This window comes from Oreochromis niloticus, linkage group LG18 (genome assembly GCF_001858045.2).
Source record: "Oreochromis niloticus isolate F11D_XX linkage group LG18, O_niloticus_UMD_NMBU, whole genome shotgun sequence".
NCBI lineage: Eukaryota > Metazoa > Chordata > Actinopteri > Cichliformes > Cichlidae > Oreochromis > Oreochromis niloticus.
In genome coordinates this window covers 36,315,054-36,341,695 of record NC_031982.2, presented here as the reverse complement: position 1 = coordinate 36,341,695, position 26,642 = coordinate 36,315,054, and the positions used below count along the sequence as shown (strand labels likewise).

General features: G+C 42.6%; 1 protein-coding gene and 1 gene segment (V, D, J or C); one reads left to right on the top strand and one right to left on the bottom strand.

Moving 5' to 3' along the window:
• The window catches only part of LOC100704393 (zinc finger protein OZF), an 883,579-nt gene that overhangs the window by 67,559 nt on the left and 789,378 nt on the right, over positions 1-26,642 (top strand). The gene's annotated exons all lie outside the window — the stretch shown is intronic.
• On the bottom strand, positions 14,308-15,052 carry LOC112842798 (T cell receptor alpha variable 18-like). The segment is given in 2 exon segments: positions 14,308-14,708; positions 14,799-15,052. Coding segments are annotated over 2 exon segments (438 nt in total).

The following is a 26,642-nucleotide window of genomic DNA, read 5'->3' as shown; positions in this document are numbered from 1 at the left end:
GCAACCAGATACAAAGTCCTGGTGGTTTTACCTCATTTGAATCCCAGCTCCCGACTTTAAGCTGTCCCGTGGTTCTAATTATAGTCATCTATCGTCCACGTAAATATTATGACTTGTTCATTTCTGAATTCTCAGACTTCTTGACATGTTTAATCGCTCACTATGAAAGGATTCTTGTAGCGGGTGACTTTAATATTCATCTATGTTGCGAGGATAAAACCCAGGTCAAAGATTTCATGAATATGATTGGTTCCCTAAACTTTACACAATTTGTGTCTGGGCCAACAGGTAAGGCCCACCCTAGACCTTGTCCTGGGTTATGGACTGAATGTATCTGTGACTGAAACTTGTGTTCTACCTGTTTTAGACCATCCATCCATCCATCCATTCGCTTCCGCTTATCCTTTTCAGGGTCGCGGGGGGCGCTGGAGCCTATCCCAGCTGTCATAGGGCGAAGAGGCGGGGTACACCCTGGACAGGTCGCCAGTCTGTCGCAGGGCCAACACACAAGGACAGACAACCATTCACGCTCACATTCACTCACACATTCACACCTAGTGACAATTTGGATTATCCAATTAACCTATCCCCTCAAACTGCATGTTTTAGACCATTTAGCAATTTTATTTGATATTTTAATTCCTAAATCTGCAGCTTCTGAGAGGGAAAATTGCCCCTCAGGTCATCTCGTCACATTAACCCTGAAGCGTTGCTTAAAGTTAATTTACATCTAACTGATGTGTTGGATCCCATTTTTATCCATGTGTGGACACTTTGACTGTGAACTTTAACCCTAGAGTACTATTGCTATAAATAGTAACACAATCACTAATGCCCGGTGATTTTTACTCGATGACCAACAAAAAGTACTTGTCATCAAAATATGACAACACATGACAAATCAGAGTGGTCTGATTTTACTTTCAACTGTGCCATGTCTAACAAACTGAAAAAAGTGTTTTCGGTGACCCTAAAATAATGCTCCAAAATTACAGAAAAATCAGGAATTCAAGAAGAAAAAAAATTCCTTAAAAAAAAAGTAATGACACTGGAAAGCTGGTCTTTGATCCACCCATTCCTCGACACACAAATCACCCAGCGATAGTGTTCTAGGGTTAATAATGCACTTCTTGAACTGTCGGACTCTGTTGCTCCTGTAAAGAAGTTAAAATGTCATAAAAGGAACCCTACAGCCTGGCTCAATGAGGAACTGATGACTTTAACAAGAAATTGTAGAAAAGCCGAGCGTCACTGGTGATGTTCCAGATTAGAAATATTTCTCCAGGCTTGGGAAGACACTTTGTCTTTTTTTTTTCAATCATCAACGTGTAACCCAGTTCCTAAAATCATCTCAAACAAAAGAGAAGAAAAAGTAAAACCTTTAATGTTCATTGTTCTTACTGTCCTTGTTTAATAAAAGTGAAACGAGATCAATATATTTATTTAAACATAAAAGGGACACAGATTTATATATGATATGCTCTGGTCAAACAAGGGTTAAGTTTTCTCAGAAGGTTGATGAGCTCTGATGAGAGCCTATTGTTTTACTCCACTCCTCGCATGTCAGCCAATCGGTGAAGCTCTAGGCAGCTCTTGTCCCTCCTTAGTGCCAGCTCCCAAGTTTGCAGTCTCTTGCTTCTACAGCTGAACAGAGCAGACGGACTAAAACTTTGCTATCGGTAAGCTGGAGAAATTAACATCTAACAAGTTAAAAAATACCATCTAAACTGATATTTTTCACAAAATATGGTTTTGCACTTGTTGTCGTAGAGGGCAGAGCGAAACCGGAAGGTTTACTGAGCTGTGGCTTCACGTAAACGCTGAGCATACACTCGACGGCGGTAAGCTAAATGTGGCTAATCAGACACGTGATGTGTGGAGTGTGGGTACAGTTGTTGGATGTCTCTGAAACGCACTGCTGTTATGTTAGTTATATCGTTAACTAAGTCATTAACATGTGAAAAGCTGTAAATGGTTAAAGCAGCTAAAAATAAGTTTATCAGAGATAATTGTAAGCAGACTTTATCCTGCTTCCTGTTTAATTTTGATGTCAATCAGTTGTTTTACAATATTCAGTATTGAATACTTGGAGGTAATTTTTAGTGTATTTCCACTTGTACTAGTAGGCCTATGGTACAAGCAGGATTAAGCACGTCTATTTTAATACTCCTATTTGTGGACTGAGTCTTGTGTTTACATGTTATTGAACCTGATTGTTTGCACTTTGTTCAATTTCTGATAAGCATTTGCATATTATTCTATTTCTTAAAAGGGGTAATATACTTATTTATTTGTGATTAGATATATATGTACAGTGAGTTATTCTGATGAATGTAATTAATGTTTACAATGAAAGTGAATTATATGGTGACTATAATTCCTGAATGTTTGAAACCTTGTAGATAATCTTTAATGTTACTGCAGGTTACAAGCAAGTATTGAACCTTGATACTGTGAAATTTTGGATATTGATACTTTGAAACTTGATATTTTAATGTTGTACAACATGATTGAACTGATGATGATTGAATTGATGATAGCTGATCTGAACAGTAGTTACTGCACTGTGACACTAGTTTAATTTGTGAGAGTTATTCCTAAATTGTTCGTGACATATATTTGACCATTGTTTATAGGTCAGGTTTTTATATGGGATGAATCCAAAGACCAGATCAGCAATTCCAGAACCCAGAGGGGGAAATTTTTATACTGGAAGTTCTGTTAAAACCTGTTGTAATACTGTGTTGTTTACAAATTCCTTTTAAAGGGCTTAAAATCACTAAAGCACTTTTAAGCCACACAACTGTGTTTGTCTGGTTTCTCTGCCATTCATATACCAGAGCTCTAAGAGTCGTTCTTTATCTTCTGATACTAGCCCAAATTACTCATTACCTTGGTAGTTATCCATTGGTACTGTATATAAATCCAGGTAAGTGCTACAAAAGTGGTGAGCCAGCCAGGAGCTCTTTGGTTCATGAATATCAGCAGTGAAACCTCTTTAAAGTGTGTATTGTCATTGAAACATCTTTTGCTATTGCCACAAGATGGATTTTGTATTGAGCTCAGGTATCAAAGTCCCCAATGCCGTAATTGTTAGTGGTATACTCAATTCATCGGATGATGAAGAGATTCTAGACTTTTTAAAGCAGTATGGTACCTTTAGAGCCGTCCCAGTTGTAGATTCCAACTCTGAGTATTTCAAAAACCTGATTGTTGAGTACCGAAGTGGTAACTCCATTGATGCCTTAACTGATCTTTTGCCATACACATATGAAGTTGAAGGGAAGCCCGGTGTAAAATACCATGTAAGAGCTCTCTCCAGCGTTTACACTGCCAAGGTGGGTGGTAGTGCTACCAAATCATACTTAGATGAAATAAAGCAGGTGGCAAAACTGAGTGGCAAAAGTTTTGAAGAGGTACTGAAGTCGATGATGACAGAGATCAGTGAAATCATTGGGAGTTCAGAGACCGATGATGAATGTATGCTCTCCTCCATGCAAGTTGATGATCCAAACAGGGAGAACCAGCTTCACCCCTCTCTTGAAACTTCTGAGATTGCATGCCAGCAGTTGTCTGAAGATCCACCACAGGTAGGATTGATTCAAGGTGGTGCGGAGCCACACCTACCTGTTGATTTCAAAAAGAGCCCACTTAGTGCGGCAAACAGTTCCAACCCACCTGAAATTCAGAAAGTCATTGTGGAACACATCGTGAAGAAAGATGACTTGATTGCACATTCATATTCTCCAATGAGACTCCGCTCATTCTCTGGTAGGATTCCCAGACCCAACGGTGAGACAGATTATGACACATGGCGTTCACATGTCGAACTTCTCAGGAAAGACCCCGCCATGTCTGAACTTCAAAAATCTAGAAAGATCTTTGAGAGCTTGTTGTCCCCTGCAGCTGACATTGTCAACAGACTGAGCCCAGAAGCTTCACCTGAAACTTACCTTCAGTTGTTAGATGCAGCTTTTGGAACAGTGGAGGACGGAGAGGAGCTTTTCGCCCAATTCATGAACACTCTTCAGGATCCTGGTGAAAAGGCCTCTGCGTACCTCTGCCGTCTTCAGGGCGCATTGAACCTCACTCTGAAGAGGGGAGGAGTCTCTGCTGAGGATGCCGATAAACACATTCTCAAGCAGTTTTGTCGTGGATGTTGGGACCACACCTTGCTCTCAGATCTTAATCTTGAAAACAAGAAAAGCCAACCTCCAACATTCTCAGAACTTCTATTAATGCTCCGAACAGAAGAAGATAGACTGGCAGCTGAAGCCACACGGATGAAGAAACACCTTGGCTCAACCCGGCAGCGGGTTGTGGCACACTGTCAAAAGACTTGCACCTGTAGTGAGCTACAGACAGTGACTCAATCTGATTCTGACCCATTGACAGATCTGAGGAAGCAAGTTGCATCCCTACACAGTCAGCTTACTAAATTGATGGCAAAGAAACATAAGAAAAGCTCGAAGCCTAAAGACAAGGCTGAGTGTGATTTACGTGACATGGCTATGGCAACCCCTAACATCAAGGTCACAAGTGCGAAGCCTGCCAACTTGCGGCAGAGCACCCAGCCAAAACCATGGTACTGCTTCAAGTGTGGTCAGGATGGCCACATCTCAGCAAGTTGCAGTAATGACCCAGACCCCACTCTTGTCGCTGATAAGAGGAAACAATTGAGAGAGAAGCGTCGCATTTGGGAGATGCAAAACACTCCATCTGCTGACCAGGATTTTTAGACGCAGTCTCAGTTGTGGGGCAAACTGGGACTGAAGCAGGTCAACATCGTCCCGCTAAATCTGGAAGTCAAGCTAAAACAAGAGCACAGGCCACTTTGAGGCAATCCCATGTTAGAGAGCAACCTTTCAGACTACCTAAGAGGCTCATAGGCACGAAGAGTACAGGTCAAGTCATGATCAAAGGTAAGGTGTGCAGTTGTCTCCTTGATACGGGTTCTCAAGTGACCACTGTCACCAAGTCCTACTATGACCAGTATTTGTCTGAGCAACCGATAGAGCCACTCCATGACCTTCTGGAAGTTGAAGGAGCCAATGGGCAGCTTGTACCTTACTTGGGTTATGTTGAGATTGGAATCACCTTTCCTAAAGACTTTCTTGGTGCTGAACTAGAAGTCAAAACGCTAGCTCTAGTAGTCCCAGACACCGGGACATTAACGAAGTCTTGTGTATTGATTGGAACAAACACTCTTGATGTAGTGTATGAAATGTACACAGACGCGAACCCAGAGGGCTATCAACCCATTCCTCATGGGTACAGAACCGTACTCAAAGTACTGGAGTTGCGGCAAAAGCAATGTTCGGATGAAAACGTTGGCTTAGTGAGGATGCGTGGCAAGGGTGAAGTGATCGTCCCGGCTGGGAAAACAGTCGTTCTTGATGGGACAGTATCAATCAAGGAATTTTACACTGAGAGATCTGCCCTGTTGGAATATCCTTCAGCATCTTCCCTGCCTGGGGGGCTTTTAGTGCAGACCTGTCTCCTTGACTTGCCAAGTAACCAGTCGTGCAAACTACCTGTAGTAGTTTCCAATGAGTCAGAGCATGACATTACCATCCCAGCTAAGAGCGTGATTGCCGAACTCAGTGCAATACAGACTGTCCTGTCCCACAAGCAAATTGTGAGTGAGCCATCAGAGTGTGAACCATCTAAGACCTCTAGTGTGGCATTTGACTTTGCAGACTCTCCTATCCCTTCTGACTGGAAAGACCGCATTACTCAAAAGCTGAGCAGTATGCCAGAGGTCTTCGCCTAGACTGATCTGGATTTTGGAAGGACGGACAAGGTCAAACACCACATTAAGCTATCAGATGAGACACCATTCAAACACAGAGCCCGACCGATTCACCCGCACGACATAGAGGCTGTTCGAAAGCATCTGCAAGAGCTTCTTGCAACTGGAGTAATCCGCGAGAGCGAGTCCCCATTCTCCTCGCCAATTGTTGTGGTCAGGAAGAAGAACGGTCAGGTACGTCTGTGTGTTGACTACCGTAAGTTAAACTTACAAACAGTGAAAGACGCATACGCCCTCCCAAGACTGGATGACACCTTCACCGCACTCTCAGGTTCCAAGTGGTTCAGTACACTTGATCTTAAGTCCGGCTATTATCAGATCGAAGTTGCAGAGAGTGATAAGCCCAAGACTGCCTTTGTCTGTCCACTAGGTTTCTGGGAGTTCAACCGTATGCCACAGGGAGTGACAAACGCGCCAAGTACTTTTCAGAGGCTTATGGAGAAATGCATGGGAGACATAAATCTGAAGGAAGTTGTTGTTTTCCTGGATGATCTGATAGTTTTCTCCAAAACCCTTGAGGAGCATGAAGCCAGACTCATGAAGGTCCTGGAACGCTTAAAGGAGTATGGGTTAAAGCTGTCTCCCGAGAAGTGCAAGTTCTTCCAGTCCTCAGTTCGGTACTTGGGGCATGTTGTTTCTCAGCACGGAGTGGAAAGTGACCCAGAGAAGACGGCCACACTTAAAACTTGGCCAGTCCCTCAGAACCTCAAGGAGCTGAGATCCTTCCTTGGGTTCTGTGGATATTACAGACGGTTTGTTAAAGGCTACTCAAGTATTGTGAAACCGTTGAATGATCTAACGTCCGGTTATCCACCACTGAGGAAGCATTGCAAATCAAAAGGGAGGAGTAATCAGTATCATGATCCAAAAGAGCCATTTTACGGGCGGTGGACCCCGGCTTGTCAGAAAGCGTTTGAGGCTATCATTGACAAGTTAACGTCGCCTCCAGTCCTGGCCTTTGCTGACCCAGAGCTGCCTTACATCCTTCATACAGATGCGAGCACCACGGGCCTTGGGGCAGCCTTATACCAGGAGCAGGAGGGACAGCTGAGGGTTATAGCCTACGCGAGCAGAGGTTTGTCGTGTAGTGAGTCCCGCTATCCAGCACATAAGCTCGAGTTTTTGGCTTTAAAGTGGGCTGTAACAGAGAAGCTGAGTGACTACCTCTATGGCAATCACTTCACCGTTGTCACAGACTCAAACCCTCTGACCTACATCCTCACCTCAGCGAAACTCGATGCAACGAGCTACAGGTGGTTGGCGGCCCTCTCTACCTTCAATTTCAGACTCCAGTATCGTTCTCGAAAACAAAATGGAGATGCCGATGGACTGTTGCGTCGTCCTCATGGCAAGCTACCTGATGACCTTACATCTCAAAAAGAGAGAGACCGGATATGCCAGTTTGCAAAACAACATCTGTCAGATCCAGACAATATTGACTCAGTCGATCAGGACGTTGTTCATGCTATCTGTGAGAGGCAGTTTGTTTATCATTCAACCACCTCTGAAGCTTTGGGTGATGATGCAGGTATATCCCTTGTCGAAAGTCTTGCCATTTCTGGAGATGCTGTACCTGACAGCTTTGAGCATGAAGAGACGTTGGGAGGCCTACACATCATTCCTCACCTCTCACAGGCAGATATCAGGGACAGCCAGAGATCTGATCGGTGCGTCAGACATATTATCACCCAGATGGAGAGTGGGGAGAAACCCCCTCCCACATTGAGGAAAGAACTTCCAGACGTAGTCCTGTTGCTGAGAGAGTTGAACAGGTTCGAGCTGTGCAATGACATTCTCTACAGAACACGCCAAGAAGGCGGTAATAAACATTACCAGTTGGTCTTACCTGAAGACCTGCGAGAGTCTGTGTTGACAAGCCTACATGACAACATGGGTCATATGGGAATAGAGCGCACACTCGATCTGGTCAGAGCCAGGTTCTACTGGCCGAGAATGTCCTCAGATGTGGAGAAAAAGATAAAGACCTGCCACAGGTGTGTACGTAGGAAAACGTTACCTGAGAAGGCTGCACCTTTGGTGAATATCATGACGACAAGACCCCTTGAGCTAGTCTGTATGGATTTCCTATCCATTGAACCGGACAGCAGTAATGTGAAAGATGTTCTTGTCATCACAGATCATTTTACTAAATATGCAGTCGCTATCCCAACATCAAACCAAAAAGCTCGGACTGTCGCAAAGTGTCTGTGGGACCATTTCATAGTACACTATGGCATTCCTGAAAAATTACACAGCGATCAAGGGCCTGGTTTTGAATCTCAGCTGATCAAAGGGCTGTGTGAAGTAGCAGGCATACAGAAGATTCGGACTACCCCGTACCACCCCAGGGGCAACCCGGTGGAGCGTTTTAACCGAACACTCTTAAGTATGCTTGGAACTCTGGAGAACAAAGACAAGTCACATTGGAAGGATTTTGTAAAGCCTTTAGTTCATGCGTACAACTGTACCAAGAACGAGGTAACTGGATTCACACCGTATGAGCTGATGTTTGGGCGTCAGCCACGGTTGCCTGTCGACTTAGCTTTCGGGTTACCTGTGAGAGAACAACAAAACAAGTCACACTCTCAATATGTTAAGGACCTCAAATCCCATCTTGAGGAGAGCTATAAAATAGCTACACGGAGTGCTGCAAAGGTAGCCAAAAGGAACAAAACCAGATTTGAAAAACATGTGACCACATCTACCTTGGAAATCGGAGACCGAGTGCTGGTCAGGAACATACGCATTCGAGGAAAACACAAACTCGCCGATATATGGGAGCAGACAGTCTATGTGGTGGTGAAACGAGCTGGAGACCTCCCCGTCTACACCGTTAAACCAGAGGGCGGGGATGGCCCCATACGCACCCTACACAGAGACCTCTTACTCCCTTGTGGGTTCCTCTCTGCAGCCAAGGAGGTGAAACCTGAAAAACCAAAACCAAAGAAAAGGCCCAGAACGCGACAGATTACTCACAAAGACAATGAAAGAGCAGATCACTCCTCAGATGAGGATGACATTGTTCCAGTCCACTGGTTTGCAGATAGATCAGTGCCAAATGACTCGACGTACATTGTCAAGCGAGATGTTCTGCTGACTCATAAATCAAGTCTTGGTCAAGATGATGTGACTGCAGATCATGACAAGTTGGCTGATGGTACTCCAGCTTGTGCAGACACCATATCTGATGTTGTTCCAGCCAGTCATGCTGATGATAACCAACCTTATGACAATCAGATTGCAAGTTATGGAGAAGCCTCATATGAGGGAGACTTACCTGGAAATGACGAATCTGAAAAGGAAAGAGACTTACCTGGAAATGACGAATCTGAAAAGGAAAGAGACTTACCTGGAAATGACGAATCTGAAAAGGAAAGAGACTTACCTTCTACGGATCGCCCTGACATGAGGGATGAACAAATCCTACTTCTCTCTGACATGTTAGGGAGTGATGAGGAAGGAGAGGACTTGATATTTGACAGAGAAACAGTAAACAAAGACAGAGATGAACAAACAAGCAAAGAAATTCCTGTCCGAAGATCAGAAAGAAGTCGTCAGCCACCAAAAAGGCTAGACTACCCTGAATTGGGAAATCCCCTTGTCACTGTGGTCAAATCATTATTTCAGGGTTTAACCACAGCTTTCATTGAATCTTTAAATGCTAAAGCTGAATTATTGTTCTTAGATGATGCAGCTCACAGTAGACATGCAAAGGGACTTGCATGAATTCAAGAGGGGAGGGTGTAACCCAGTTCCTAAAATCATCTCAAACAAAAGAGAAGAAAAAGTAAAACCTTTAATGTTCATTGTTCTTACTGTCCTTGTTTAATAAAAGTGAAACGAGATCAATACATTTATTTAAACATAAAAGGGACACAGATTTATATATGATATGCTCTGGTCAAACAAGGGTTAAGTTTTCTCAGAAGGTTGATGAGCTCTGATGAGAGCCTATTGTTTTACTCCACTCCTCGCATGTCAGCCAATCGGTGAAGCTCTAGGCAGCTCTTGTCCCTCCTTAGTGCCAGCTCCCAAGTTTGCAGTCTCTTGCTTCTACAGCTGAACAGAGCAGACGGACTAAAACTTTGCTATCGGTAAGCTGGAGAAATTAACATCTAACAAGTTAAAAAATACCATCTAAACTGATATTTTTCACAAAATATGGTTTTGCACTTGTTGTCGTAGAGGGCAGAGCGAAACCGGAAGGTTTACTGAGCTGTGGCTTCACGTAAACGCTGAGCATACACTCGACGGCGGTAAGCTAAATGTGGCTAATCAGACACGTGATGTGTGGAGTGTGGGTACAGTTGTTGGATGTCTCTGAAACGCACTGCTGTTATGCTAGTTATATCGTTAACTAAGTCATTTAACATGTGAAACGGTGTAAATGGTTAAAGCAGCTAAAAATAAGTTTATCAGAGATAATTGTAAGCAGACTTTATCCTGCTTCCTGTTTAATTTTGATGTCAATCAGTTGTTTTACAATACTCAGTATTGAATACTTGGAGGTAATTTTTAGTGTATTTCCACTTGTACTAGTAGGCCTATGGTACAAGCAGGATTAAGCACGTCTATTTTAATACTCCTATTTGTGGACTGAGTCTTGTGTTTACATGTTATTGAACCTGATTGTTTGCACTTTGTTCAATTTCTGATAAGCATTTGCATATTATTCTATTTCTTAAAAGGGGTAATATACTTATTTATTTGTGATTAGATATATATGTACAGTGAGTTATTCTGATGAATGTAATTAATGTTTACAATGAAAGTGAATTATATGGTGACTATAATTCCTGAATGTTTGAAACCTTGTAGATAATCTTTAATGTTACTGCAGGTTACAAGCAAGTATTGAACCTTGATACTGTGAAATTTTGGATATTGATACTTTGAAACTTGATATTTTAATGTTGTACAACATGATTGAACTGATGATGATTGAATTGATGATAGCTGATCTGAACAGTAGTTACTGCACTGTGACACTAGTTTAATTTGTGAGAGTTATTCCTAAATTGTTCGTGACATATATTTGACCATTGTTTATAGGTCAGGTTTTTATATGGGACGAATCCAAAGACCAGGTCAGCAATTCCAGAACCCAGAGTGTTCCAGTGTTCACTGGATGGCGAGCCAACCCAAGATCCTAGGAGACGATATACATACACACGCACACTCATTTGCACATTGATGGACTACAATCTTCTACTGTACAAGTAGTACGGTAGGATAGACAATCACACACACTCTTACCATTGGACGGACTCTATTGCAATACACCCGTTTGTCATGGGCCCCACCGATACCATTTGGACTTAAAAAAGACTAATAGTTTTACTTGTGCACAATTTTATTTTATTCTATTGTTTTGCTACTTTGGGGGAAATTTTTATACTGGAAGTTCTGTTAAAACCTGTTGTAACACTGTGTTGTTTACAAATTCCTTTTAAAGGGCTTAAAATCACTAAAGCACTTTTAAGCCACACAACTGTGTTTGTCTGGTTTCTCTGCCATTCATATACCAGAGCTCTAAGAGTCGTTCTTTATCTTCTGATACTAGCCCAAATTACTCATTACCTTGGTAGTTATCCATTGGTACTGTATATAAATCCAGGTAAGTGCTACAAACGTCTGCAGCAAAAGCAAATTATTTCTCAAATGTCATCGTGAGTCATCAGCATAACTCAAAACTTTTACTCAACACTGTGTCACAACTTACAGAAAGTAATTCAACTCTCTGCTGTTCAAATTTGACAGCTCATGACTTTCTTATGTTTTTCAGAAACAGGGCTGAAACACTTAGAAATCAGATTACTCCCTCCTCAAGCTGTTCATTAGACTACTCAGCTGATTTGTCCGTCTGTGTTGATCAAGTGTTCTCTGACTTCAAGGTTATTTCCCTGTCTGGATTCACTAAGGTTGTAAACGCAGCTCGTTCTTTACCAGCCTGGGCTATAAAGGAACTGTGGTCACTTTTAGGACCCTACGTTCTGTTTCTTTTAAATTATTAATTGACGACCGGAATCTTCCCTGCCTGTTTTAAATCAGCTGTGGGAGTCTTGAAAAAGCCTGGACTGGATGTTGAAATGGTTGAAAACCATAGACCCATCTCATATCTGTCTTTTTTTTGTCTAAAGTCTTTGAAAAAGTTCTTTTTAAGCAGCTCACTGAGCATCTGTCAACAAACAACCTGTTTGAGCCATTTCACTCTGCCAGACCAAACCACTCCACAGAAACAGCTTTAGTCAAAGTGGTAAATGATCTGCTGGTAAATGCAGACAATGATCGCACCTCAGTTTTATTACCACTACATCTACGTGCTGTGTTTTACACTGTGGATCACTGCATTTTATTGGATAGGCTTGAACATTTTATTGGAGTCACAGCAAATGTTTTATCATGGCTGAGATCCTACCTGTCTGGGAGATCTCAGTCTGTTACTTACAGTCTGAGACCTGTGCAGGGAGCCATGGGGGCCCTCAGGGCTCTGTACTCGGCCCATTGCTGTTTCTCTGTATCTGCTGCCTTGTGTTCTTCTTCTACGTTCTTTTAATGTAACCTTTCATTGTTACGCTGATGACCTGCAGCTTTATGTTCCTTTAACCACTGGAAACTGTGCTGACTGTCTAAATTAGAAGCTTGTCTATCTGCAATTATGAGCTGGTTATCTGATCATTTCCTGCTTCTTAATACTGATAAGACAGATTTGATGGTCACTGGACCACAAAAATTTCAGTACTTGTCCCAAAATTTCCCAGTGAAAATTGATGACTGTGTCATAAACTGCAGGAACAAGGTAATGAACTTGGGCGTGTGGTTTGACACGGTGCTCTCCTATGAATCTCATGTTAAAGAGACAACAAGGACTGCCTGTTATCACTTAAGGAACTTTGCTAAAATCAGACAAGTTTTATCACTTGACACTGCAGAGGTTCTTATCTATGCATTTGTGTTACATTGATTATTGTAACGCTCTTCTTTCTGGGTAATCGAAGAAAAGTTTTAGAGGTTTACAGATGGTACAAAATGCAGCTGCGCATATTTTATCCAAAACTGGGAAATTTGAGCCCATTACACCAGTACTGAAATCTCTTCACTGGTTGCCTTGTCAGGTTCAAGCTGATTTTAAGGTCCTGTTGCTCACCTACAAGGCTTTAAATGGTTTGGCGCCTTCATATCTCTCTGAGCTTTTGCACCTCTATGTTCCTTCCCGTGCTCTCTGATCTCAGGATACTGGCCTTCTAAAAGTAAAACATTAAAAAAGATTATTGGGAAGAGAGCTTTTTCTTTTTGTGCCATATTTTTATGGAACAACGTCTGCTGTAAATGTCCAATCAGAACACAAAGGAGAAACTGTATGTATGACATCACACAAAGAGGTGATTCTTACAAAAATAAGGAAAAGTTTAAACCACGAAGGAGAAAATATGAGAATACCAAAGTAAATCTTTCAGCTGTAAAACATCATTAATGCACCAACAATGTTGGAAAGTTATTACTAGTTACTTTATTTGATTTCAGATGCTTTTTACACACATCATCACTAATTAAGGAATAAAATGTCTTCATGTCTGAACGTTCCTACAGTTGGTTTGTGGTTGATGTGGATTTGCTGCTCATGTGAATCCTCCCACAGTGTTTCATTAGCAGCTGTAACCACAGTGACTCTGATAAAACAGCAATTAGCAGAATCCATCTGATATGAAGCTGTGCTTTGAATACCACTTCCCTCCTCTTTGAAGAGTAGTCAAATATCTGTGTTCAGGTTTTTGTACAGCCTCTTCTACACTTTGTATCACTGTGTTTGTAGAGCACAGTAGTAGAGAGCTGTGTCTCCCAGGGTTAGGGCTGTTATGGTCAGATTAATTGATGTAGAAGATGTTTCTGATCTATATCTTCTATCAGGAATATAATTATAACTACTCACTGAACCTGCCCCTTTCCAGAGTATAAACTGAGGAGCCTGAAGGTCAGAATGATGTCTGTACCAGTAAAGATAAGCACCACTTGCATCTGTCTCATAGCTACATGTGAGTGTGACAGATTTTCCTTCTGTTTCAGTGACTTCAGTTTGTTGAGGAGTGATTGAGTCTCCAGCTGTGAGTCCTGGAAAAAGAAAGAAGAAAAGTAGTGAAATGCAGTCTGTATATCTGCTTAATGCAGCAGCTTCAACTAAACTTTAATCCCTGTTCTTAAACTCACCTATAATGTGAGATAGAAGCAAAAAGAGGTGCAGCAACATGTCTTTGGAGTTATTAAAGCCAGACAGACAGCACATGAACAATGTTCTTCCACTGCAGCACAATGACCAACAAATAATGTCATTGGATGAGCTCAACTTCAGTGGGCGGGGCCAGTTTAATAGCTCAGCCAATCAAAAAGTTTTGTGCTTCCACAGCAGCTCTGTCTCTGTCTCTGATCTTTACTGCTTCATTTCTCTGTTGTCTTTGTCATCAGTCCAATGACACAAGAATCAGAGGTTTAACAGTGTGTGGCTCCCTCTAGTGGATGTTGTGGAGTATTCTGTTGTCTTTGCTCCAAAGGTTTTTGTACAGAGTTTTGGTGTTTCCTGTCACTGTGGGCTGCAGAGCACAGTAGTACACAGCAGAGTCAGACAGCTGAAGCTTCTGGATCTTCAGAGGAACTGATCTGATGCTAGAATCCAGTGTGGATGAAAATCTCTCCTTGAACTCATCTGCTGTGTTTCCATCATCCCTGCTAACACGACTCAGGATGAATTTGGGGCTGTTGTTTCCATCCTGTTTGTACCAGAAGAGAGAAGGAGCTGTTGTTGTGCTGCTGTTATAGAGACAGTGAAGTGTTACTGTGCCTCCTGCAGCAGCAGTCTCTTCTCCTTTTGCTTGCAGCACGTTGTCTTTTTGTGCTCTGCATTCTGTAAAACACCAACAAACAGTATCAGTGTGCTGTTAAAGAATCATGTCAATGTTGGATTGATATCAAAGAAACAGAGTTGTGTTCATACCGAGGCACATAGCAGCCAGCAGCACTGAGATGAACAGAGGCGTCATATCTGCAGTGTAGAGTAACTGTGAGCTACAGCAAGTATAAAGAAGCTGTGATCTCTCTGTTTAGTCTTCATCAACACTAAGTTGGTGGATTAGAAGGAGGAGCCTGATCACAGTGACAGGACTCATTCACAGCCCTGTGTTATTCCCCCTGCTGACAGCTTTACACTCAGCACGTCTTTCTGCTGCTCTGCTTTCATTGGAGATCTTGTCTTGGATGTAGGTTTGTAGGTTCTCAGTCATCCAGGTAGGATGACTGAGGCAGACAAAGAAGTCCTGCCATTAATTAATTCTTCAATCTTAAATATGATCAACCTATCTCTAATAATCGGCTATGTACCACAGGCCTTCAAGTTGACTGTAGTTAAACCTTTACTTAAAAAGCATCTCTAGACCCAGCTGTCTTAGCTAATTATAGGCCAATCTCCAACCTTCCTTTCATATCAAAAATCCTTGAAAGAGTAGTTGTCAAACAGCTAAGAGATCATCTGCAGAGGAATGGCTTATTTGAAGAGTTTCAGTCAGGTTTCAGAGCTCATCACAGCACAGAAACAGCTTTAGTGAAGGTTACAAATGATCTTCTTATGGCCTCTGACGGTGGACTCATCTCTGTGCTTGTCCTGCTAGACCTCAGTGCAGCGTTCGATACTGTCGACCATAATATCCTATTAGAGCGATTAGAACATGCTGTAGGTATTACAGGTACTGCACTGCAGTGGTTTGTATCATATCTATCTAATAGACTCCAATTTGTACATGTAAATGGAGAGTCCTCTTCACACACTGAGGTCAATTATGGTGTTCCACAGGGTTCAGTGCTAGGACCAATTCTGTTTACATTATACATGCTTCCCTTAGGCAGCATCATTAGAAGACATAGCATAAATTTTCACTGCTATGCAGATGACACGCAGCTCTATCTGTCCATGAAGCCAGGTAACACACACCAATTAGTTAAACTGCAGGAATGTCTTAAAGACATAAAGACCTGAATGGCCGCTAACTTTCTGCTTCTTAATTCAGATCAAACTGAGGTTATTGTACTCGGCCCTGAAAATCTTAGAAATATGGTATCTAAGCAGATTCTTACTCTGGATGGCATTACCTTGGCCTCCATTAACACTGTGAGGAACCTTGGAGTCATTTTTGACCAGGACATGTCCTTCAATGCACATATTAAACAAATATGTAAGACTGCTTTCTTCCATTTGTGCAACATCTCTAAAATTAGAAATATCCTGTCTCAGAGTGATGCTGAAAAACTAGTTCATGCATTTATTACTTCCAGGCTGGACTACTGTAATTCTTTATTATCAGGATGTCCTAAAAACTCGCTGAAAAGCCTTCAGCTGATCCAAAATGCTGCAGCAAGAGTCCTGACAGGGACTAGAAAGAGATAGCAGATTTCTCCTGTTTTGGCTTCCCTTCATTGGCTTCCTGTTAAATCCAGAATTCAAAATCCTGCTCCTCACATACAAGGTCTTAAATAATCAGGCCCCATCTTATCTTAATGACCTTGTAGTACCATATCACCCTATTAGAGCACTTCGCTCTCGCTCTGCAGGCCTACTTGTTGTTCCCAGAGTATTTAAAAGTAGAATGGGAGGCAGAGCCTTCAGTTTTCAGGCCCCTCTTCTGTGGAACCAGCTTCCAGTTTGGATTCAGGAGACAGACACTATCTCTACTTTCAAGATTAGGCTTCAAACTTTCCTTTTTGCTAAAGCATATAGTTAGGGCTGGACCAGGTGACCCTGAATCCTCCCTTAGTTATGCTGCAATAGACGTAGGCTGCCGGGGATTCCCATGATGCATTGAGTTTTTCCTTTCCAGTCACCTTTCTCACTCACTATGTGTTAATAGACCTCTCTGCATTGAATCATATCTGTTATTAATCTCTGTCTCTCTTCCACAGCATGTCTTTATCCTGTTTTCCTTCTCTCACCCCAACCAATCACAGCAGATGGCCCCGCCCCTCCCTGACCCTGGTTCTGCCGGAGGTTTCTTACTGTTAAAAGGGAGTTTTTCCTTCCCACTGTCGCCAAAGTGCTTGCTCATAGGGGGTCATATGATTGTTGGGTTTTTCTCTGTATCTACTGTACAATATAAAGCGCCTTGAGGCGACTTCTGTTGTGATTTGGTGCTATATAAATAAAATTGAATTGAATTGAAATTGAATCCAGGTCATGGTAGTCTTAGGAGCTTGAAAGGATGTCAGCTGGACTTCATTATATTATCTGAAGACGTGTCAAATCTCATCCAAGAAGCTTCTTCAGTTCTAAATCCAAATGATGGAGAGTCCCAGGGATTTAAAGCCCAGTGGGAGTTGCCCTTTAAGAAGGTCATTGATCCATGATTAATAATGTTTGTCATCATGAGCCAAGGTGTGAATCATTACCACCAGAGTTTCCAGTGAAACCATTCTGAGACCTCATCCTATCATCTGATCTATTGAGATCACCTGACACAAGATGTGAGTGGGGGTGAGGCGTCTGGGAAGGATCTCACACTACACTGTAGGTAGCAGACGGTTGGTGCCATAAGCCCCGCCCTCTATTTAAAGGGGGTCGTTCACAGTGGACATAGATGCTTCTTTCACTCCTCTTTCAAACCATCTGTCTTCTCTGCCCAAAATGTGAACACTGGCATCCTCAAGAGTGATTTGACTTTTGACCTTTAGGTGCAGATGTATACCTGAGTCTTGTCCTCTTCTGTATTGTGTCATGCATTTATGGAGTGGCTGTTTGTTTTCTCCAGTGTAGAGGTCTGAGCACTCCTCACTCCACTGCACAGCATGCACTCCATTGTCTCTCTGCTGGACAGTCTAACAGATAAACTTTGCCCAATGTGTCCACATGTGTACAATCTAACATAGACGTTATTTCTTTCCTACAGGTATCCCCTGCTGGAGCTGCAGGAGTTTCCCACAAAAGCTTCAACTGATTGCTGTCACTGCAACATGAATGAAAAAAGGAAAAGAAACTCTGCCTGTTTGACTCTGACTTACCTCTGTTTATTTTCTTTATGATTACAATTTGTGCACCATTAACCAGTAACGTCTTGATGCATTCTCAGTCATCCAGGAAAGTAAATCTCCAAAAGTTGATTCTGTTCATCTGGATGTAGCGGAACCAGAAAGACTATCATGAGAAGATTTTGTCACTACTCAGTGATGAAAATACTTATGAGCCCCTGAAACGAGACCCAGGAAGTGGCTACAGGAAGAGGGTCATAGACTGTCTGAAGCAGTTAGAACAAGACAAGGCTATCGACCGGACCTCATACCACAGGCTGTACCCAGGGGAGTCTACACCAAGTCTGTATGGGTTACCGAAAATACATAAGCAGGGTGCACCTTTAAGACCGATTGTCTGCATGATCAACTCGGTCACCTATAACATCTCCAAGTTTCTGGCTTCGATCCTCAACCCGCTGGTGGGCAGCTCTGAACACCACATCCAGAACACCCTGGATTTTGTTGAGAAGGTGAGAGATGTCATTATGGAGGCAGATGAAACCATGGTCTCGTACAACGTTACATCTCTCTTCACTTGCATCCCAGTCACGGAAGCGTTGGAGGTAGTCCGTAAGAGATTACAGGATGACAGCAACCTCAGCAACAGGACCACTCTCAGCATCGACCAAGTGTGTTTGCTTTTGGAACTGTGTCTTCATTCCACCTACTTCACATACAAGGGTCAGTTCTACAGGCAGAAACATGGGTGTGCCATGGGCTCCCCAGTTTCACCCATCGTGGCCAATTTGTACATGGAAGAAGTGGAAAAGAGGGCGTTGCTATCCTACCCTGGAACACCACCAAGCCATTGGTTCAGATATGTGGATGACACCTGGGTGAAAATCAAATCTCAGGACGTACTACATTTCACGGATCACATTAACTCGGTGGACCGACACATCAAATTCACCAGGGAGGATATGAAAAGTGGCAGGTTAGCCTTCTTAGACTGTGAGATTTCCATCAGTAATGGGGGACATCTAAAAGCTGACGTGTACCGTAAACCTACACATACGGATCAGTATCTAAGGTTTGACTCTCATCATCCACTGGAGCACAAACTGGGTGTCATCAGGACGCTACAACACAGAGCGAACACCATCCCCACTGACACAGCGGCCAGGGAGGCAGAAGAACAGCACATCAAGAAGGCCCTGAGTAAATGTGGTTATCCCAGCTGGACTTTTGTCAAAGCTGGGAAGGCTCCTAAAGAAAGCTCCAGCCGATCCAGGAGAGAAGGACAACCGCTGCCCAGGCGAAAACCTGTAGTGATCCCATATTTGTCAGGAGTATCGGAACAGTTGAGACGCATTTTTTCTAAACACCGGGTCTCTGTGGCTTTTAAACCCCAAAATACGCTGCGCCAAAAACTGGTCCACCCCAAGGATCGGGTCCCCCGACACAAACAGAGTAACATAGTGTACGCTGTTCAGTGCCAGGAGGATTGCCAGGATTTATACATCGGGGAAACCAAACAACCTCTAGCGAAGCGGATGGCACAACACAGAAGAGCAACCTCATCAGGCCAGGACTCTGCAGTCTATTTACACCTACAGGCCAGTGGACACTCTTTCAACGATGAGGATGTACACATCCTGGACAGGGAGGAACGCTGGTTTGAGGGCGGAGTCAAGGAGGCCATTTACGTGAAGAGGGAAAGACCATCTCTGAATCGAGGAGGGGGCCTAAGGGTACATCTTTCGCCGTCTTACAGTGCTGTGATTGCAGCCATTCCCCAACTCTCTGTGAATGGTACTCATGGCCATTGATCAGTGGTCTTTGATCAGTGGGTTTTGGTCAGTGATTGTTGATCAATGGTCATGAGAATTTGCATAATTATGATTAAGGAACTGACCTCACAGCCCATTGTTCCTTCAATGGGCTGGTTTCAGTCATTATGCAAATGTACTGGTTATAAGATTGAAACCTGCAGTCAGCTGAGACTGAAGAAGTCACTTGGATGAGTGACGAAACGTTTCTCCCACAAAACGCTACGTCCAGATGAACAGAATCAACTTTTGGAGATTAACCAGTAAATTAGGTGATAGGTTTATAGCATAAACCTATTCGCTGGAACGTTCAGGACAATTTGCTACACAGCAGAAACAAGACACAAGTAGGCAGAGTTCGTTGTGTTACTCATGCATGAGGGAGACCAACCTGGAGCCAAGTGTCGTTCCACCCACTTGACCTCTGTCAGACTCTCAGCAAGGTTCCCCATAGCACTCCTTTTATTGTGGTCACATGAATATGCATAGGGTCATTAACATATAACATCTTACATAGGTATACATGTGGACAAAGAATACCTTGTCTGTCTGTGTGTGTGTGTGTGTGTGTGTGTGTGTGTGTCTATGTGTGTATATGTGTGGGGTCAAGATGTGACCCCAGGAAGACTCCCCAAAGCTGGTGCCAGGAGTCTAGCGGTACATCTGAACAAAAGGCCCTTACACTCAAACAGATATACGCGTGTTTGCTATACCATATATCAGCAAGAGAAGATGCGACCTCTCCTAGGAGGTGTGTGATCTATGCCAGAACACTCTGAAGAGGAGTGAACGCACTCCCCTGTTCATGCTACACAGAGTTGTTACAGACCTCCTAGGATTAGACATTCTTTCAATATGCCATCAACTATATACTTCTAAACACAAATGATTACATGTTTCTCAATACAAATGACAATAATAAAATATAAACCCATCATTAGGAACATTATTGTCAAGGTCCTGCTTCGCTGACCCAGTGTTTTGTGCATTAAATGGTATGATTCTTACATAGCGCTTTTCTACTCTCCCAGAGTACTCAAAGCGCTGTATACAACATGCCTCATTGACCCAATCACACCCACTCATGCAAGCATTTCTAAACGCAAGTGCAAACTAATCTACATTCACACACAGTCAGAGGGCGATTTGGGGTTAGTATCTTGCCCAAGGACACTTGACATGCAGCCTAGGCTCGAACCACCAACCTTCCGATCAGTAGCTGATCTGCTCTACCACCTGAGCCACAGCCACCTGCGTTATTGCTCAGGTTCAGGTTTATTCATTTATATAGCACATTTACAAACAACAGGGTTGATCAAAGTGCTTAACAATCAGCAAAAACACAGCAAGAGATTAAAAGTTAACAAACAAACAACAAACACACCAACTACCATCAAAGGTGACAGACATAAAACAGGCCTGATGATAGTTAAAACTAATTTGATCCGAAAGCCAAAGAAAAAAATTTAGTTTTCAGATGCGGTTTAAATGAATGTATAGACTCAGAAATGCGAATAGAAGCGGGGAGACTATTCCAGAGTGTAGGTGCTGCAATTGCAAAGGCCCGATCACCTCTGGACTTCAGTCGGGATCTAGGTTGTTCTAAGAGCATCTGGCAAGATGATCTTAGTGCCCTCCTGGGGTCATATAAGCGGAGGAGTTCAGTCAGGTAACTGGGTGCCAAATTGTTTACAATTTTAAAAGTAAGCAAAGAATTTTAAAATCTTTACGGTGTTTGACAGGGAGCCAGTGCAAATTAGCCAGAACTGGGGTGATATAATCATACTTTCTAGCACCTGTTAGAAAGTGTGCAGCAGCATTTTGAACTAACTGCAAGCGGTAGAGGGAGCATTGTTGGAGGCCCAGGTATAGAGAGTTACAATAGTCCAGTCTACAGGTGATAAATGCATGAATACGTTTTTCAAGTACTTTTAAAGGAATATAGGGCTTCGGCTTTGATATCAAATGCAACTGATAAAAGCTAGTTTTTACCACTGAGGACACTTGCTTCTCCAATTTAAGAGAGCTATCCAAAAACACTCCAAGGTTTCTTACCGTGTGAGAGAGATGCTGGCAAGAGGACCAAGGGTGTCTGTTAACTGACCCAGAGGGGTATGACTGTCAAAGACAATTACTTCAGTTTTATTTTCATTCAAAGTGAGAAAGTTTTGTGATAGCCAAACTTTAACATCATGAAGACAGTTGAACAAAGGTTGTAGTGGGTCAGAGACATCCAAGTTCAGGGGGAAGTAAATTTGGATGTCGTCGGCATAGCAGTGGAAGGAGATGTTATATTTGTTGAAAATAGAGCCCAAAGGCAGCAAATACAGGGAGAACAAAGTAGGACCAAGAACAGACCCCTGAGGCACACCACAGTGGATAGGGGCAGAAGAAGAAAAGTACTGACCCATAGGAAGTCCTCTCTGAAAGATATGATTTAAACCAAGATAGTCCTGTGCCTTTGAGACCAACAACGTGCTCCAGCCTCGATAATAAAATGTGGTGATCAACTGTATTGAATGCAGAGGTCAAATAAGGTAAAACCAAAACCACAGAGCAGCCTGAGTCGCCAGTTAAAAGTAAATCATTAAAAACTCTTACAGCTGTTTCTGTACTGTGGCGAGGTTTAAAACCAGACTGGAACTTTTCACCAATACTGTTAGCGTCTAAGAAGGACTGAAGTTGCTTAAGAACTACTTTTTCCAAAATTTTGGACATAAAAGGAAGTTTGGAAATTGGCCTGTAACTGGAGAGAGCACTAGGGTCAAGATTTTTCTTCTTAATAACAGGTTGTACAGCAGCATGTTTCAAGGCAATCGGCACACAACCTGATGACAGTGATGCGTTCAGCAATAGTAGAATATAAGGCCCAATGGTGTTCAAAGCTTCCTTGAAGATGCAGGAGGGAAGAATATCATACGGGGAGTTAGAAATTCTACGGTGACCAGTTATCTCCTTTAAGTCACTCAACAGAAAAGTCACTCAACAGAAACCGCATTACTTAAAGTCTCCAGTGACATTATGATGTCAGCTGACTCTGGAGCATCCTCAGTCATGGTTTTGTTGGACTTGACATCTGCCTTTGACACTATTGACCATACCATCCTGATTAACAGGCTGCGGGACATAGTCGGTGTGTCCGGTCTTGCTCTGGAGTGGTTTCGGTCGTACCTCTCCAACAGATCTTTTAGTGTTTTTGCGAATCGGTTTATGTCACATTCTAAGGATCTGACATGTGGGGTACCGCAGGGTTCAGTTCTGGGTCCTATTCTTTTTCTTTTGTACATGTTACCTCTAGGACTTATAATTAGGCAGTTCCCTGAGGTGTCTTATCACTTCTATGCGGATGATATCCAGCTCTATTGCTCTTTTAAGCCGATGGAAGTCCATAAACTGTCCTCTTTAATTAATTGTTTAGCTTCCATTGAACAGTGGCTTGGTGACAACTACTTACAGTTGAACTCTGAGAAGTCAGAAACATTAATTATTGCCCCCGACAACCAGATATCTCTAATCAAACAGCACCTTGGTTCTCTTGGCTCATCTGTTCACTTGAGCCTCCGGTACCTTGGTGTGATCTTTGATTCTGCCATGTCCCTAGAGCAACACTCTCGACAGTTGATTAGGAATTGCCTTTTTCAGCTAAGAAACATCTCCAAACTGCGAACTTTGCTGTCTAAATCTGAGTTAGAAATGGTTATTCATGCTTTTATTTCATCTCGCTTAGATTATTGTAACAGCCTTTTTCTTTGTTTGAGCAAAAGGAATCTTGAGCGTCTCCAGTTAGTCCAAAATGCTGCTGCAAGGCTTTTAACCAAGACACGAAAAAGAGAGCACATTACACCAGTGCTACGTTCATTACACTGGCTTCCAGTACATTTTAGAATTCATTTTAAAATCTTGGTACTGACTTTTAAAGCTTTGAATTGTGATGCCCCTGCCTACATTTCCAATCTTTTAGAACCCCACCCTCCCTCTCGCAGCCTGAGATCTTCTAATCAAAGGCTGTTGGTCGTCCCACGAACTCGTTTTAAGACTAGAGGTGATCGATCTGTTAGAGCGGTGGCCCCCAGGTTGTGGAATGCTCTCCCTCCATCTTTACGTTGTCTTGATTGTATTTATTCTTTTAAAAAGCAGCTTAAGACTCATTTATTTAGATTGGCTTTTAATTAGATTTGTGCTGTATGTTTGATTATTAATGTATTTTAATGTATTTTATGTATTTCTGTCTTATATTACTGTGAAGCACTTTGTGGTTTTTATCCTGTGAAAAGTGCTATATAAATAAATTGAATTGAATTGAATTGAATTAAGGTGGAGAAAGACACTCAAACTGCTGAAAAACAATCTGAACTTGAGAAGCAGGAACTTGGCCAGCCAATGTCAGCAAATATGGAGCCCTTAGGGCTGAGATTTTATCAGTGAAATACTTGAGGAAGTTATCACAGAGTGCGGGGGAAGCATCTCTATGAGTAATGACATCAGGGTTGATCATAGAGTTAAAGATTTTAAAAAGGACTCGAGGCTTGTGACTGTTTTTTGTAATTATACCTGACAGGAAGGCAGACTTGGCAGCTTTAACAGTCTTTTGATATTTTGATAAACAATTTTGGAGGATTTCAGAAGAGACCTGAAGTTTGTCCTTTTTCCATTTTCTCTCAGCGCGACGGCATTCGTGTCTGAGAGCCCAGGTAGTTTCGTTCAACCAGGGTTGACGTAACAGTTTAGTGCGCTTAGGCCTTAGAGGAGCCACGGTATCGAGAATAGAGGAGCAAGCTGAGATAAACAGATTAGTGAGCTTATCAACCGAAAGATCCTCATTACTGTTAGCATCACAAAGGACAGAGTTGGTAAAAGCAGCGGAGAAATGAGCAGTGGTCTGGGAATTAATCGTGCACCATTGGCGCTACGGACCCACACTGCTCAGCTCCACATTACACACTGAAACGTTGTTGTTATTCTTTGATTTCTCCTTTGTCTATAACTTCTTGTATTCTGAGTTCTGTTTTTGAATTCTAGTTCTTAGGTTTAGTTCTGTGCCCAGTTTCCTGTTTTACTTTGACAGTCAGTTATAAAATATGCTAAATGTGAGATATTTGTTTATCAGAAGCTTTTCTGTTTGACTGTATTCACTAATTTGTTTCTGTCTGAACGTTCCTGCAGTTGGTTTGTGGTTGATGTGGATTTGCTGCTCATGTGAATCCTCCCACAGTGTTTCATTAGCAGCTGTAACCACAGTGACTCTGATAAAACAGGAATTAGCAGAATCCATCTGATATGAAGCTGTGCTTTGAATACCACTTCCCTCCTCTTTGAAGAGTAGTCAGATATCTGTGTTCAGGTTTTTGTACAGCCTCTTCTACACTTTGTATCACTGTGTTTCTAGAGCACAGTAGTAGAGAGCTGTGTCTGCCAGGGTTAGGGCTGTTATGGTCAGAGTAGTTGTTGTATCTGATGTTTGGGTTTTGTAACGTTTATTAGGTATGTATTCACCACTCCATGATCCTTCTCTTTTCCATAGTATAAACTGAGGAGCCTGAAGGTCAGAATGATGTCTGTACCAGTGAAGGTAAATATAACTATCACTTGTTTGATAGTTACATGTGAGTTTGACAGATTTTCCTTCTGTTTCAGTGACTTCAGTTTGTTGAGGAGTGATTGAGTCTCCAGCTGTTAGTCCTGGAAAAAGAAAGAAGAAAAGTAGTGAAATGCAGTCTGTATATCTGCTTAATGCAGCAGCTTCAACTAAACTTTAATCCCTGTTCTTAAACTCACCTATAATGTGAGATAGAAGCAAAAAGAGGTGCAGCAACATGTCTTTGGAGTTATTAAAGCCAGACAGACAGCACATGAACAATGTCCTTCCACTGCAGCAGATTCATCAGGTTGTGATTTTATTTCCTCAAACTTTTTGCTCTGCAGACAGAAATCATCTCATTGGTTTAGCTGCACTTTGGTGGGCGGGGCCTATGATTGATTTTGACGCTCCAACATGGAGGTGAGTGAAACAGTAGCTGTGTCCCAAAACGTCGGCTGCATCCTCCGGAGGCCGCATTTGAAGGCCGATTACGTCACAGCCAGGCGACGAAGGCTGTCCCAATTCGTCGACTCCTTCAAATGCAGCCGACAAATGCGTCCTTCATTTCCCCGAATTTGAAGGATGGGTTGGGTGTGTCCTTCGTGGCCCACCATATCCCAGAATTCATAGCGCGGTCCAGCCAAATTTCAGCTGCCAACAATGGCGGCCGCTACTAAGTTTTAAAGTTAGTCTTATTAATCTTTCTGGGTCACAAAATAAACTTTTAACATATTTTCAGGCGAGAAAGTAGCTGTGTAAACTTCAAATATCTGCTCGGTTTATCAAGACATCGCATATTTGCAAAAGTGCGCCGACGTTTTCGGAGACGTCTGTTACCCACCTGCTCGATAGCAAACCGGGGGATTCAATGGTCGCTCGAGCCGGCGAGAGCAGCGGACTCCCGGCTTCATCGTTTTCAGACCCCCGCTCTTTCGCTACTCGGGTTAAACATGATATATAAGTCACTCGGATAACTTAAAAATGTAATTGTTTGCCTTATTTCGGTGTTTTATTTGTTCCGGAGTAAATCGGGTTGGCTGAGATCAAAGTTATTAGATTATTAGATTAACTAAAACTTTATTAATCCATCGGGTGGGTTCCTCCTTGGTTTTCACACAGCAGAATAAACGTCAAAAAGAAAACTGATTAAACAGAAGTGTGAGACGGTCGAGAATTTACGCCAGTGTCCTGTTATATTTTAGATAGCAAGGAGCAGACGGCCGAGTTTATTAAACTCCACCGAGACAGCGGTGACGCAAATCTGAAGGCTAGACCGTCCCATTTCACAGCCTCGCACTTCCGGCCTTCTCGGTCTTCGAAGGACCCGGCCCACGTATACCGCGAAGGCCGTGTCCTCCGAAGGATGCAGCCGACGTTTTGGGACACAGCTAGTAAAATTTACAGTGATGATAAATAATCAAAATGTTGCAGTGAGTCTTTC